This window comes from Budorcas taxicolor, chromosome 2 (assembly GCF_023091745.1).
Source record: "Budorcas taxicolor isolate Tak-1 chromosome 2, Takin1.1, whole genome shotgun sequence".
NCBI lineage: Eukaryota > Metazoa > Chordata > Mammalia > Artiodactyla > Bovidae > Budorcas > Budorcas taxicolor.
Window position 1 is genome coordinate 117475405 of NC_068911.1, and position 17137 is coordinate 117492541.

The window sequence follows — 17137 nt, forward strand, 5'->3', positions numbered from 1 at the left end:
TGGCTGCTGATACAAGTACAGTTGTTAGTGTTTCCATTTGTAAATATCTAACTCCTAAGTGACCTCCAAAGGGACAGAACATACTTATGTTTTTATCTAACCGTTCCTTAGCTCACACAGAATGTCTGTTTTCCTTGGTACTGGATGACTAATTCAAGTATTCTTGAGATTAGCGCCATGAACTTCTGAGGAGCCCCTGGAGAAGGCAAGCTGTATACCTGAAACCCCCGGTTCTCAAGGAACTTCAGGTGCCGACACCCCAGCGGAATACTTTTACCACCAACAGGAAGGGTTTTCTCTCACTGACACCCTGACACACCACCACGGATGGATGCTCCCCTGATGACCCTCTGGAGACTACAGTGGCCCTGTTACCAAAACGCAGGTCTGTGTGCCTGATGTACAGTGAGGCCAAACACCACCAAAATGTTAGGGTCTGGAGCAGAGAAAGGTTTACTGCAGAGCCAAGCAAGGAGACGGGTGGCTCCTGCCTTAAAAACCCCCAAAACTTCCCAACGCTTGCAGCAAATCTCTTTTCTAGGAAAGATGAGGAAGGGGCGTGGTTAGTTGCAAACTTGTTGGGGTCAAATTCTTTGTTCTTGAGATCAGGTCATGTAATGACGTTCCTGTAAATCTCCACCAAGTGACTGTTATTGGTTTTTTGGTTTTGTTTTTTAATATTTATTTATTGGCTGCACTGGGTCCTAGTTGTGGCATGCAGGATCTTTAGTTGAAGCATTCTCACTCTTAGTTCCCTGACCCCTTAGTTCCCTAACTTAGTTCCCTTAGTTCCTTATTCTCTGTTCTGACAAAGACGGGTGAGGTCCCAAGGCACAACTTTCATCCTCTGAGGTCCAGGTCCTGCTAAGAGACAGAACTCAGCTGGCAGCTCCTTCAGGGCCAGGTCTTCAGACTCTGTCCAGCTGTCATCACTGAGGGAGCCAGGTGCCGAGGACCCAACTGGCCCTCAAGCCCCTCAGGTCGCCCAGATGCTGGGGCCCAGGTCCTGCAGACTGCGTCCTATACAGATGTCCACCGCCGTCAGGTCACAGAGGTGGGGATGGGGAGAGGGTCATGGCTGCCTCAAGCCAGTGGGTGGCCTTGGTGAGGGCTCTGGAGCCCTGCAGGACACAGTCCCCAGCATGTCCCCTGGGCGCCCCCACTCCCTAGCTCACCTCAAGGCCGGGTGAGCTGGACGGCCCTGGAGGGGGAAGGCCGGAATCCACTCTCCACCTGCCCATCACCATTCCACTGACCACTGGCTGAATAGGCACTGAAGGTCGCTCACTGACAGTTCCTTGCTTGGGGCAGGGGCCTACCGTAGCACTGACCAATGGCTCAGCAACCATTAGCGGCCTCGCAGTAAGTGCTGCCTGGTAACGGGGTACAGGTAGCAGGGCATAGCAAAGGGCCATGGGCTAGGGGCTGTGCACGACCCCACTCTTATTACAGTTCCACCAGCCACCAGTCCCCTGATATATTCCCCACAGTGATGAGATCTCTACCTACAGAGAATTCAGCATCCCCCAGGCAGATAGCTCTTCCCTCATGTGTTTCTGACTCTCAGAGCTGGTCTTTATGCTGGTCAAAGAACAGGTCTTTAATATTTTCTGAAAATGTTTTCCTAATATATTCTGAGTTTTGTCTAAAACTAATTAAACCTCTGGTCCCCTGGCCCTTGTGTTATGTTTCTGACCGCCTCCATTCTCAGGGGGTCCTTTCTTCTGAGTACCCTGGCCTATCTGGCACCCTTTACAGGTTAGCAGAAGAAGTGTGGCTGACTACAGTGGAAAGAGCAAAATGGTCACTTTCCTCAAGTCAGACGTGTGACTGCAGAATAGTGGAGGAAACATTTCCAGGCAGCCACACCGCACTGGTGATTCCTATGGCAACATTTTCATTTGTGCTTGTCGATAAGATACATCTCTCTCATTTTATACCTATGCATTTGTGGCTTTTTTTTAATTGTAGAAAAAAAAAAAAACCACACACAAAAACTGAGTGTGTAGGTATATATGACATATATGTCAAATCATTTAAATCCGTTAATTCATGTCTAACTCAGTGACATTAAATACATTCACAATGGTGTGTAAGCATTACCACTGTGTCATATTTTGGGCAAAACTTTTTTCATCTTACCCAACCAAAACTGTGTACCCATTAAGTAATAACTCCCTGGCCCTTCCAGCTCTGTAGTCTCTGTTCTCCTTTGTCTTCATGAACTTGACCACTCTAGGGACCTCATGTAAGTGGAATCACACAGTATTTGTCTTTCTCTATCTGGCTTATTTCACTTAGCAAGATGTTTTCAAGGTCCATTCATGTTCTAACACATACATAGTATTACATTCCTTTTTATGGCTGAACAATACTCTCCTGCATGTACATACTGCGTTTTGTTTATCCATTTATTTGTTGATGGATACCTGGATTGCTTCCCCCTTTGTGCTACTATGACTAACATCACTCTGAACACTGGTGCACAAGTATCTGTTCATGTTCTTGCTTTCAACTCCTTTAGATACACACCTGGTAGAACCAATGCTAGGATGCACTGGTTCTTACACACCCTGCCCAAAAGATCTTGTCCTACCATAATTAAGATAAAAAAGAACTTATAAATATATGCATAGAAGACTGAACAGGAGTTTTCTCTTGGTATAAGATGTTTCATAGATAATTTTTTTTTAAACTATTTTATTTTGGCTGTGCCAGGTCTTAGTTGTGGCATGCGGGGTCTCGTTCCCTGACCAGGGATTGAACCCAGGCCCCCTGCATTGGCAGCACAGAGTCTTAGCCACTGTTCCACCAGAGAAGTCTCAGATGATTTTTTTCTCTTTGTAACCCTCTTCTAAAAGTAAAACATACATTACTAATATAATGAAAAAATTATTTATAAAGGGGTTTTAAAAACTTCAGACAATAAAAAAATAAAGTGAAAAACTCCTAATACTAATCACGTTTAACAACAAAATCTAACTTTCTTAACTTGGTGCATTATATCAATTTGATACCCTTTAGGCCGGAATGTCCTTCCTGAAAGTTCCCCTCAGATACCATGATGCCACACTCCCCTCCGCTAATCTTTGGTCCTTCTTGACTCCTTCTCTTCTGTCTTTCCCTTAGTGTTGATGCTCCTTAGGATTTTGTCCTTCCTTCCACTTGGCTGATTTCACTTGCTTTTCTTTAGTTACCAGCAGGCAACTGGTCAATCTCTCTCAAACCTCCACCACCAGCCCAAATCACCAGCCTCAACGCCGGAATGGTATGTCTGAAAGCCTAATGGCTGCTTGCGTCAACGTTTCATTATGTTCCAAAGGGGTTTGCATGTACCTTTCCTCCACCCCCTGTATTATCTCACTGAATCGCAGCAGCACGTCCTCAACAGTGCTTGCCAGAGACTCTGTCTCTTCTATTTCTGCTCATGAGCTACCCAACTCAACTTCCTCTGGAGTCATGTTCCATCTTAGGGTCTCAGCAATCCTTCTAAAATGTACGTGTGACCATGCCACTTCCTGGTTAAAAATCCTTCAGAGATTCTTCAGTCAACTCCAGAGAAGCCTGTGCAGCTCCTTCTCCCCAATCCAGGGCACGCCTGCCATGTCCACTGCTGCCACCCCCCAGGGGACATCCTCCTGTGTCCACCCCCATCCTTCTGCCTCCTCACAGACTTCTCTAGGACTACGACCTCCTCCTTGACCTGACAAGCACCTTGCAACCTTCATGCTCGGAAGGTGATGTCATCTCCTCTACAGAGTCATCTGGAGCACCCAGTCTGGCCCTGATCGTTCCTCCCCCCAGGACAGCTTGCTGCCACTCTGCCTGCCTCTACAGGAGACCGCAGCTCCTGGAGCGCCACACTAGCGTCGGGTGCAGGCTCACTGTTTTTATCACATCAGAGGAGCATAAACATGTCCAGGATAATGAGAGCCAACTGAGAAAAAGGGCATTTAACATTCTTCACAAGACAGCTGAGGGCTACTGCAATTTCACAAAGTTGCCCTGGGCCTCTTAAAATCGTACTATTCTAACTATAAGATAAAAATAATGTTGGGTGGTAATCCCAGTGCTCAGTGTTCAGGGTTATCCCTGGATGGACACAGAGGTCCCTACCACCCTGGGTGGTGACCATACACAGCCCTCCCTCTGTCAGCCTGCGGATACTCACAATATCGCAGTCCTTTCTGCCATCTCTTTTAATGGGCTCATTCAGATCCTCTTGGCTTCGAAAACTAAACTTTTCAATGGCTTCTGTCACTCCACGCAAAGAACTATAGATTTCTTCAGAGTTCAGGTTTTCAGTATCATAGTCCAGCATGCTGAAGATCAAACATATTTTACTCCTTAAGTTGAGGCACACGCATAAAATTGGGGTATGGGTAAAAATTAGTTCTAATAATTTATAGAATAAGATATAGTTTCTTTAGGTGATTTGGAATAATAAGGAGACATCTTTTGTTAGAGCACCACTACCGGACAACTTAATTACACATCTTCCTCGTCAGATCTGGCCCCAACCCAAACACACGACATCAGCACTCAATCAGAGCCAGTGCAGTGGGGAAACAGCAACCACGAGAATGCAAGAACTCAAAGAGTGACAACCAGTGATGATGCACGAGGTAATGGATGTGGAAAAATAACTTTCATACCTTGAAGATGGAAAAAAGTAGTTTGGTTGTTACTGGTCTCAAATGTACAAATAAATGAAAAGAAAGCTAGTGTTAAAGACAAATTTTAAAAGAGTGAAGCACATGACTGTACAAGGCTGGATTTTGCTTACCAGTATCTGAAACCTGTAAAAAGGAAACCCCAAAGTAGAGAATGACTCCAAGTCAGATCCACCAATGCACTCCTGACACCCTTCCACCTAACCCAGGAATTTGCTTGCACAACCAAACTCTTCTAGACGCAGACTCTGGGAGTTTTACAACAAAGGCAGATCTTAACAAGGTGAGCCACACTTCCAGATGAGCATCTAGAAGCACTTCAGAGAGTAAGAAATATCTGTCCCTGACAGAAAAATGACGTCAGCTCTTGGCCATGGAGACATCTAGCACAGCAAAACACAGAGTAAGGCAAAAATCCTCCTGGTATAACGCAGTGTACAACAAAGTGCCCTTTCAGTTCAGTTCAGTTCAGTTCAGTCGCTCAGTCATGTCCGACTCTTTGCGACCCCATGAATCGCAGCACACCAGGCCTCCCTGTCCATCACTATCTCCTGGAGTGCCCTTTAGATGTTTGCAAAGTACACTGAGAGAGACGGAAGAGCCTAAGAACAAAGCCATCACCGTCCCTCCCTGCGAATAATTTGGGGGAGCCAAGCTGAAAAACTGTTAATTAAACGTCACTTGTCCCAAGAAAGTATTCAAGAAAAGATCAGATGAGTTGGTCTAACTTAATTTGCAGAAAGTCTTGAGTTATAACTGAGAATTGCCAGGGACATTCAAAGAATCCTTGAAAGTAAAAGTTGCTCAGTCATGTCCAACTCTTTGCGACCCCATGGACTGTGTCCATGGAATTCACCAGGCCAAAATACTGGAGTGAGCAGCCTTTCTCTTCTTCAGGGGATCCTTCCCAACCCAGGGATTGAACCCAGGCCTCCTGCATTGCAGGCGGATTCTTTACCAGCTGAGCCACAAGGGAAGTCCAAAGAGAATCCAAAGACAGTCCAAAGAGAATTTATGTATATAAATAAGCATTCAACGGCATTCATTATTAAGGACTAAAGAACAGCAATTTCTCTATTCTTCAGAAGAGAAATAACTGAAACCAGTCATCCACTGGTGGCAACCACTCCTCCCCCAACAGTAATACACCCAGACTTGTACATTCTGTTAGGAATAAAGTTTCCTGTAACTTAAACACAAATCATGTTTACCAACCTTCCCCTCAATACACACACTTTTTTGTTGTTGCTATTGTCTAAGGTTTGGGCAGATGAACAATACTTGAACAGTTCTCACTTGAATTAACCAGACCTCTACTGGCTGGAAGTTGTAATGACCTGAGTGGTTTCTAAGACTGGATGGGTCCTGCGAGAGCACAAGATCTGAATTCACTCTCTGAGATGAATTAGTATACTGTCTTTGCAACCTTCTGGCCCAGGCAGAACGCATCCTTCTGATGAATGACAGAAAACATCCTAACTGTACTTGGAGAGTTCACAAAAACACATGCCAACTCAAAGACTGGCTCTGGCATCAAACAAAAAGAAACGTGAACCCCAACACATTTACAGTTAAGACTCCATGTACACACTGACAGGAGGTGGAATCAAAAACCTGAGCAGAATTCAAGATTTCAACCCCTTCTAAGTTCATAAGGTTATCTAAGGCAATATTGCTTTCATATGAATGGAGTATGACTGTAGAGCACAGGGGCTCCCTGACACCATCCCCCCTCCTTCTAAAACACCACAGCACCAGCTTACGTGTGAGCAAAGGCATTTATACATCTGGCCAGTACACTATGTTTTATAAAGAAAGACTGAATATGACTTAAACAAAAAAATATGTATATAAGATGTCCAAAGATGCCTTAAAATACTTTTAACAACAACAATCAAAAAGAATAACACAGCCCATGCAAAAGGAACAAATATGGGAAGAATGCAGGGATGGACAGGAGGAAGTCTGGGGAACGTTCAATGTTTAAGGGATGTCACAATATTATTCTCCATGTCGCTTCAGAAGATGCTGGCTTTCACGTAGTTCACCCCATTATTTTTAACCTGAACTTCCTTAAAAATAATTCATTTCAGTCATATAACTTTAGCATGATAGTAGCCTCTTTTTTTAAAATATGAAAATAAAGGATTCTGCCAGTTAATGGTCCTCATTCTTACTTTCAATTAATAAACCAGCTCGGACTTCCAATTTAGGAGAACCTGTGCACAGCCACGTACAATCTGCAGTGACACTTCTTTTAGACTCACTAGCTTGAGCTTTGAAGTATCTCCTTGGTATGAAGTGGAAACTGTGAGCTCCAGGTGAGAGACAGGATTATTTTCCTCTAAAGGGAAACAGATAAGGCTGCTCTCCTTGCCATTTCATGTTCTGGCAATTGTGTTTTTTCAAGTCAATACCCACGAGCCCTTATTGCGTGGGGAAGAAGGAACCCTCTGTGGATGCTGTCATCAGGGAATCACAGGTGATATGACCCCAACAAGCAGCACATGTAAGGGGACAGCACGAGGAGGCAGCAGCTTTGCCTAGAAAACACTGGGGTGGTAACCCCCAGTCTGTCACCTGCCCCCACATTCTGTCTGTTTTAGCTTGGAGGTATAATCCCTTAGGTCAAAGGCCAGGTCTTAGTCATCTATAAACACTGTGATTAGACTCCAGAAAGATTTTCATAGGGTTCTTTAGATTAGGAAAAGTTGCTCAATCGGTCAGTATTCACTGATCCGAGGTCTGGCCAGGGCACTCGATACCTAGGCAGAATAAAGTTCTGGACTCACCCTGCTGAGAAGGAGGCAGAGCGTAGGTGGGGGCGGGGTGCATGAGACTGGGTCGCCAAGAAAAGAGAAGCTGGGACAGAAGTGTGCCTTCTGAGACGTTCTTCTTCGTCATGTGTAGGCAAGAGATACTAGGTATGGAATAAGGATAACTATTTCTGTTTATGACATCAGTAGGGTTTTGGCAAAGAGAAAGATATCCTTTCTTAGTTTTATGTAACAGATAGGTTTTCTAAGTGTCACTGGTCCACTCTCTCTCTCTCCAGCATTAACAGAAGTTATAGCCATTTATGAAGCATTAGCTAAAGCACTGGGTACTTGTTTGTGTACCCAAGTGAGAAAGGTGATTCAGGAACAGATGTCCTCTGCAGGGCGGTCTTCATGGCTAGACGGGAAGACTGATTGCCTGGGGCTGAAGCTTGGTGCCCAGTAAGGCACACAGTCAGTATACTGGGAGACAGTCAATAAACTGGTCTTATACTTCGAGGCATGACCAACCTTTAACAAACTGCAGTGACATGCTTTATTTGCACTGAGGATGGCAGCTGCCTCACTGTCCACATGCCCCTGCCTGCCCTTGTGCATCTATACGTCATCACAGGAGCACCTGCACACTTGAGGAGTTACTTTCACAGCTGTGAGAATTTCGAAAGGAAACTGTTGTGAAAATATTTAGCTGACTTGTTTACTTGTTCACTATGCTGAGGATACAAAGGTAAGAATGTAAATCTTCTGTGCAATCTCCAAGGCATTCGAAAGTAACACATCTCTTTTCTGTTTTGTCTTAACCCTGTCCTGTCACAAAGGCAAGACTCATCTCACATAGCACAGAGGGAGCAGGCTGCCCTGAACTCTGCTCATGAATCAGGAGCCGACAGGGAAGGGATTCTCTTATCTTTCGGCCTTTATAAACAGCACCTAAGAGACCCTCAAACAGGTAACTGCAGAAATACATGGACCCTCCCTTCATACCATGGATTCCCCATCTGATCTGTCACATTCCACTGGCAGCCTGTGGGGACCCCACGGCTCTCCAGCTTGGAGCAGCCCCTTTAATGAGCTGTAATAGGGAGCGACTTCCTGGGGCTGCCTTTCTGGATCTCAGTCTTCAGACTATTACCACATGCAGGACAGCAGGAAAGACATCAGCCCACACCACTGAGAGCAGGACCAAGGCCCCAAGTGCAGCGTGGGAAGGAGCAGGCCCATGCAGCCAGCTGGAGACACTGCACCGTTGGGTGGTGCAGGCACCTTCAGGAGGCTGAGCACTGCCCTGGGCTGAGGGCTCACAAGTGAAGATGCTGATGAATGTGGTCAGGTGATGCAACTGTTCCTTGCCCTAGGGGCAAAGAAGGAGCCATTCTCATGAGGTCTGACTGAGGTCACGCACCTGCTCACACTTCTCACCAAGGCTCTACCCTGCTGGTCTCGGCCGGAGGTGGCGGAGAGGCTTCCCCAGAGACCTGAGACGACCTTGGAAGTGCAATAATATTGTGACACCTCAGACAAGTGGGACAGGTGGCTTGTTACCTGGGAGAGTAAGAGCGCCTGAGAGTCTTGTGGGAGGGAGCGGTGGGGATGGAGTTAGGCTGAGGAAAGGGAGGTGGGTGCCTCGACAGCCCATCGGCACTGCAACCCCATAACCGACTGCAGTGATCAGAAGAGGAGAGTCAGAAAGAGACACAGAACAGGCAAAGGGGGCAGGGAGGCACCGTACTCTACATGTCCTACGGTCTCATCCCTTTCGGACAAGGTTCTACCCAAATTCACACTTCACCGTTCAGAGGAAAAGGACCAACTTCATTTTACAATTTGGTCCTCCATCAAGACTGCTCATTCCTTCTTCACTCAGTCCTGTATTTACATTTTTAAATCACATGAGATTGCAAGTATATAGGAGTGTGTGTGTATGTAAAGGAAATTGTTAACTGCTTACATGCAAAAAAACCACAGATGTTTACTTTCAAATAATGCAATCAATTATTTTAGAAGGAACCTTTGGGAATTATGGGCCTGAATCAAATGGGACCAAGGGAACCATAGCAGAAAGTCTCAGAGAAGGTACCACCCACCAGAACACTCAGGCAGGGAGGGAACAACATGCTCCCCTACTGGGACCCTCAGATGGGGTCCAGAGGTGCCAAGAGTAACTTCTTCCTGAGAGAACAGCACCAGGAGAGGATGGGGGAGCACAACCCACTGGCTGGCTCAGATAGAAGGGATAGAAAACCTAAGCCCCCTGCTCATGTGACCTGATACGAAGTTTAAAGTGCATCTGAACACAGGCACTCCTCACTCAGCAAGTGAGCTGGGCATGCAGAGGCCCCACCTGAGTTCTAGCATCTGCTGCAATTCAATAGACCCAGGAATATGGGAAGGGTGTAAACTGAGCTGCCTGTAGGTGTGACAGGAGGCCGCGGGGTAGAGGCCACAGGACTAAGGCAGCATTCTCAGAGCAGCACACCCACCCTGGCACTTATCACAGTTCAGGAGCAGTGGTCCAAGGCTTGTCTCCAGCTGAGGACTGGGGTGGCCCCACATCATAAGGAAACCAAGGTGTGGAGGGAGTGGCCACTGCGGCACAGAAGGGCCCTAAAGGCATCCCCCAGGCCACACGTTAAGTCAGGGACACAAGAGGACACAGACGACCACCTCAAGCTGGAGCTCTGCCCATAGGGTTGTACCAAGCAGATGCCCAATGTGGGAGGGAGTCTCCAGGCTGATCCCCACTTTGAGTCGGTGCACACGCCTGATCATCTGATGGAGTGAGTGTAAAATCTGCCTAAAATTACCTTTTATTGCTGGTTACCAGATGTTACCTACTTAGCATACTAAGGCATGTTCACTGAGAGCGCACAGCAGACTCAAGCGAGGACAGCCGCATGCTTTTTCTATCTTAAAGGGAACAGACTTCACGTAATTGCTGAAGCCCCTAGCAACTCTGTTTTTCATTTAACATCAGTCCCACTAAATTGAGCTAAAATGTAAACATATATTTAATTTATGGAACACTTTAGACCATAAGTCTTCCCTCCAAAGACCCAGGAGTGTCTGTCTGCTCACTGGGAATAAATAATAATTCTTCCTTCTCACAGAAAAGGATAACCGATGGATGGAATTTCCACAGAAGGTGACCTGTTAGCTGTGGCTCCTCTTATGTTACCAGGTTGATAAAAAGGACTTTCTCACTAGCAATTAAAAAAACAACAACTCAAACGTGTCATCATGTTAGACTATCTTCTTATTAGCATCATAATCCGAAGGCAGAACTTTCGGGCTTAAAAAAACTTCATTTTGATACTCAAAATTGGCTTAAAATGAAGGATTGGCAAGAACTCTTCCTTTTAAGAACAAAAGACTAACATCAAATGGTCAAGATAATTCAAAAGAATAGCAGAATAGAAAAATACATGTTTCAACAGCACTACTCAAAAAAATAACCAAGATTTATGTCTGGTGGAATCTGTCCATCGCCTACTTACAACGTGGTGACCTAATACATTGTCCTAATTAGTGCAAGAGTTCATTTCTTTCATAGATTTCCTGGTAGAAAGTATGCCTCCTATTTGAACATCTCCTACGCTATGATGACGTGAGGCAGCTTTCCTACTTCTGGACAGGTTTAGCTGTGAGAAAAATTATTTTTCCCATTGAGTTCAAGTTGGCTCCGGCCATTCTGGCTAGTTACACACTGACTGGGGCATATTCTGTTTAAAAAGAAAGAAACTACATACCTAAGTAATTTCTTACAGAACAATTTGTTGGTAAGAAAATATTTCAGCCTCACTTGGACTTTTTAATACTGAAAAAAAACTTCTTATTTCTTACACTCACCTGGTAACCCTAACAGTAAAAATTTAGATCAGGCTAGTTAAGAATGAATGGTGACCTGGAAAAATAAATTAGAATTTTAAAATAATTTGGAGATTCATGAAATTTGAAAATACCTAGCCAATTCTTAGCTCTCATGGCTTATACTAGCAGCCCCCCACCAATCTTTCACTTAAACTATTAGCACATATAATAACAAAATACTTAATCTGAAATTTATTCTTTATTATGTAAAGAATGTGCAACCTTATTAGTGAAATAACTAAAAAATAAGTATGAACTGAGTATTATGGAAGAACAGATTTGTCAATGTTTCAGAAGTATCACTTCTAAACAAAAGCAACAATTTATAGAGAATACAGGTTTTCTACAAATTTTCTCCTACCAAGGAAGAGAATTCTATGATTTTACTGCCAACCCTGGGGGCATTTAAGACAAACCATTTATTTAGATACAGATAAAAAGTTGGCTGAGTCTCAGTCATACCTGGGAAAAGTCAGACATGTTTTCATTACTTTCTGGTCCCAACTGTTTAATTAGATTAGCCTGCTGAAATCATGACTACACAGACCAAATTTGGAAACACAATGTTACTTCAGCCTACCTAAATACAGTGCTAGGGGGACCTTAGGCAATACAAACACTGAGATGCTGTAAGTATACAAAATATTTCGCTTCTCCAAGAGAAAAATACAAATCTGCCATTTTCTAAAATATTTATATGATAACTTGAGAAAGTGAACAGAACTTCAGAAGTAAGGACAGCAGAGTTTGGAAGACTCTCAAGCATTAAAAAAAAATCTAAACTTAAAGGCACTTCCATATTGTTATTTTCCAACTAAAGAGGTAACTCTTAAAGGGGTATATACTTGTAAGATTTTCTCTAATTTTAAGATCCTGGCATCAGCAACCCAAAGTCCTAACGTCTTGAAACAAACACACACGTGTGACCCTTCCACGACTCTTTCCTAAAAACTGCAGCCTACAGGGTCACCATAAATGAGACCATGAGAAATTTCAACACAGTCCAGGCGGTCACAAAAGCCATCACACAGAGACTTCTAAAGGCTCTGGTCAGATGGAAATGTTATCTAAAGATCTTGAGGCAAAGCATCTCAAGTCACTGCCTCAGACTCTGCAAGGCCGATGTTCACATGGCCCCAACAGGAGTCTGAAAATGCTGATCCATGTTTAGTTCTCAGGCTCTCAGTCCCTCCTCAGAGCAGCATTCTGCTTCAACCATGAGTCTGGAATGAAAGCAACCATGCTTGGGACGGCCACTTGGCTGGAAACTACCCCAGACTCTGTGTGGACAATGATAAAGGATTTTACTGAGACGGTCAAATACCTTCGGGTGCTGCTATTGCTCACACAACAGTTAAAGAGTTTCTATGTTAAACAGGACTAAATATAACTTTTGGTTTTAAAATTCTTAAGGTACTACAAAGTGTTTAGAGCTGGAAGAATTCCCAAACCATTCAGCAGGAACTGCTCATTTTGCCACAGAAGTTAACCGCTTTGCCCAAGATCACACAGTCAAGATTTGGGTGAAGACTAGGACCTGCGGGCTCCTGGCACCCATACACTTTTTGGTATTAAGCTCAGTCTATAATCTGGAAATTAGCTAGAAGAGACATGGGGGTGCTTTAGTGTCTTCATTGCTGTTGAAATGGCTTTACCTTGGAGATAGGCCACCATGGGAACAGTTGGTGGGTGAGGTCAGGGGGCTGGTCCGGCTGCTGGGGTGCCTGGAGGGAGTCCGGCCAATGGTGTTGCTTGGAGAGCCCTGGGTGAAGGCAGGAGAGCTCCATCACACAAGAGATAAATATAGAACACAGTTCCACTTTGCCCCTGGCCTTGGAACCCACATGTAAATAAATGGGCAGATTTTGCATAATCAAGGTGATTTTTTTTGCAGAATCATAAGCTCATTTTTTAAGTACATATGAACCGAAAATCGTTAACTGTCCTATAGGCAATCCCGAAGCTGAGTGACTGCTGTCAGCTGTGCTGGAGTAACAGACACAATTCAGCATTTGCATCTTTACAGAGCGAAAAAAAACTAACTTCCTCAGTAACTGCCTGAATGACTTCATAGACGTTTAACTAAACAACCTGACTTGACAGAAAGGCCATGTTTAAATACCAGGTTCATTCACTGGGAATACAGCAGGATCAGACCTGGCCCCCACACTCTGGATGCCCATGATCTACTGCAAGAGAACGGGAAAACTGGCTGTTCCATGCGAGCAGGTTCTAGAGGAGGAGTAAGTGGCAGTTACCAGCTGTGACCAAAGCACTCACCACACTGGTGTTACTGGAATTCTTGAGGTGGTTATGCAGGAGTTTGGTGGCACCATCCTGGAATGTTTTAGGCAAGGCACCAAGTAACATAGTAAATTCAGGAGTGTTCAATTCAAACAGAGAGATGAGCACAATTTGTGCTGCCTAGAAACAGAAGAGATGATTAATTTGTGTTACATGTAATTGCCTATCTTGGTCAAAATGCTCATTCAAATTGTTTATTTTATTTATTTTGGCCAAGCCACATGACTTGCAGGATCTTATAATAGTTCCCCAACCAGGGACTGAATCAAGGTCCTTGGCAGTGAAAGCTCTGAGTCCTAACCACTGGACCACCAGGGAAGTTCTAAAATTATTTTTAAAAGAAAACTGTTTTGTATGAGTAAATAATAACATTTGTGCCACACACACACAAAAAAGGCAAAAAGCACCTACAGAAAACACTATAATTGATGGTAATCAATTATAAATAGCCTAATTTTGATATGGAAAATAAGCCCTGGTTTCACTGAACACAATGGCCTCAGATTTCCATAGCATGTTAACAATAAACTCCTGTAACTTCTCTGTTTCCAGGACTAGGGTCAAACAATAAAAAAATCTGAAAAGGCTTAAGACTGTTAACCCTAGTAAGTCAGAATCAGATGAGGCTCCCAGTACAAGCAAAGAACAAGTTTCTAAAGAAGCCTCCACTGCTTTGTCTTATAAAACTACTTTTTTAAAAAAATTTTTTATTTTTACTTTATTTTGCTTTACAATACTGTATTGGTTTTGCCATACATTGACATGAATCTGCCATGGGTGTACATGAGTTGTGACTAAGAAAAACTAGGAAAAAAGAGAGTTCCGGTACATCTGAAAAACTCCTACTTTTACATCTGTGCATTGAGGACAGAGACAGTCTTTGCAGAGCAAACCAGATTCACTCCTCTGCCTTTTGGAAACTGCTCTACTTTTCTTTACTAGAGAGACCACACATGCAGGATGACTCATGGTTGCTAGCAGCCATGTGGGGAAGAGCAAGCAGCTAGAGCACCAGCACCAAGTGGAACCCTGGCTTCCCTATCAGGTTACGTGTCTGCTATTAGCTTAACGCCTGCGGAATTAGTCACGAGGGTTTTGACTTGGAAAAACTATGCCATGGGAAAACTTTAGGAAGTACTAACTGGCATTTCTTACAATTTTCTAAGAGTCTAAAGAAAGGAAAACGCTTTATGAAAATATTTGAATAATTTGTTTCTAAAGATTTTAATATTTAGGATTGAAGCAATTATTCTAAGTATTTTTCCACTACATAGAATATTACATAAAAACATGACTGCTGAGATTTTTTGCAAATAAACACCAAAAAAAATTTCAATGATTTTATAATGTTAAAATTAATTTTAGGTCCAGTTAAGACAAAACTACTGTTTTGTGCCTGGAGAAGGAAAAAAAAAGTCCAAATACCCATACGCATTTAACCAAAATTAAAAATTACAAATCAGTAGAATAACATTTTTTACACAATTGAAAATTTCTTCTTATAATGTCCTTAAGCACAGCATTGGGCAAAAGCATCTTACTTCTTCTCTTGACTTCTAAACATGGTCCTTTATATCCTTTCCATTAAAATTAAATTGTAAGGGCCAGTGTCCTTTTATGACACAGGCAAAAAATATTACCATTGATTGAACTGAAATAAACATTTCTGCATTATTAAAACAGTTTTAAGAAACCATTATCTGAAGAACTCCATTTCACCATCAACTTGATGTACTGTTAATATGATTTGTATAAAAGCAAATTCCCCAAATCATGTAAAGTAACCTGTGCATGACTGTAGTAACTGTGCAAAGTAAAAAGTAGTACAAGTAAAAAAAAAACGTGCACGTAAAAAGTCTTACTGATGTTAGGAAAAACATGCATGCAGAAAACACTGCCCTTCAAAGAGAAGCAAAGCAGCAGACTTGAGCTTTGGCAGGGAAAAATCAAGATCACCAATTAAATCAAGGAAGGTTAGGCACTTATTTTTTTGTTTACTGCAAATGGCAGTAGAAAACTATAAAATGAATCATTACGTTTTTTATTAGTATGTTTTAACATGGAATGGGCCACTGTCTTTAGACCTAATTTCTCCCCAGAATGACAAGATAAAACTTACTTGGGGTTTTTCACAAAGCAATTATGAAACTGGTAGAGTCTTTTAGGAAAAAGAGGGCTGCAAGGTGACAGGCCTAGAAATTGTGCTAATCAGGCTACTTAACATTAGTGCTTTCCGTCATATGGGAAAAGAAAGTGCAGCAGACTTCAACTTCTACCCACTGAAGAGCCTTCCCTCAATAACCTAAAGGTGAATTTCCATGAGAAATCAAATAGAAAGGCAAGGAATTCTGAAAATAATTCGTTGGACAGATGGTATATGGTTTTATAAACATAAAATGAATATAATTTATTTTTGCACTTTCCAAAATATAAATTGTAAATGATTTCATACAGCTTTCAAAAGTAACCTTTTGGTTTAAAGCTGTTTTCAAAGTAAAATATTTTTTTGCTCCAGAAATGGATAGAAAGTACCATTTAAATATGCTATTTTTAAAAGATTTCACATCAAAGTTCTAAAAGAAACGAAGACTGTTATGATCCTAAAATATTTTACCTACAACTCTGTATCAGTGAGGAGTTAGAATACCAGAATACTCAGGCAAGGATAAAAACTGGGTTATATTTATCATTACCATCAATATGCTCCTCACTGCAGGAATAATTCCAAACATGGGGATGGGTTGGAGAAATGTGGAGGTTCCCTAATAGCTCAGTTGGTAAAGAATCCGCCAGCAATGCAGGAGACCTGGGTTCAATCCCTGGGTTGGGAAGATCCCCTGGAGAAGGGAAAGGGTACCCACTCCAGTATTCTGGCCTGGAGAATTCCACGGAGAAATTAATTTTAAACAGCCTGGGCCAGAGCTCATGATCAATAATGAGTCAAAAGCCAGAGGGTGTCATCGCTGTGCCTGTTCCATCTTTGAGCCCTTGCCCCATGAGAGGAAGGGCCATTAAAAAGCCAGACCAGAAACTCTGCTGCTGCTGTTCTCTAACACAGAACTAACTCTTGGGGCCACGTGTCTTAAAGATCACATGGTGACCTAACAGGAAATGGCTCCCCCAGGAGAACGTAGACGGTGAAGGTAAAAGGGTCTCCAAATCCTACTGCTAGTTGTCTGAAAAGAACCTGGCCTGTACCGCACAGCAGAAAAGGATTCTTCCAGAGAAGAGATCAATAAAACTTTGACAAATGCTTTGGTGTTGGCATTAATTAGGGAAATTTAAAATTTGAGAGGAAAGGGAGTTTTCTAATTAATTAAACATCTATTACTGTTCCCTTCAGAGTGTGATTAAAACTGCTTTAGAAAAATCATCAAAGAGAAGCTATTTCAAAACCTTCCGACACTGTAAATTCAGCATCACTCCTTTGCTATTGTTTAAACTAAGGTAGAAGTCTGGCTGCAATATGGCTATTTCTTTGGGAAGGCAATTAATTATAAAACACACCAAAACACA

General features: G+C 42.9%; 1 protein-coding gene across 3 annotated transcripts in view; it reads right to left on the bottom strand.

Annotated features, from left to right (window-relative positions):
- CLASP1 (cytoplasmic linker associated protein 1) overlaps window positions 1-17137 on the bottom strand; it is a 274154-nt gene that overhangs the window by 30730 nt on the left and 226287 nt on the right. For all 3 annotated transcript variants that reach the window (XM_052658970.1, XM_052658975.1, XM_052658963.1), the window contains 3 exons: window positions 13598-13741; window positions 12973-13079; window positions 4172-4322 (listed from right to left, as the gene is read on the bottom strand). In XM_052658970.1, the coding sequence (XP_052514930.1) occupies window positions 4172-4322; window positions 12973-13079; window positions 13598-13741 (402 nt within the window). The remainder of the gene's footprint in view (window positions 1-4171; window positions 4323-12972; window positions 13080-13597; window positions 13742-17137) is intronic.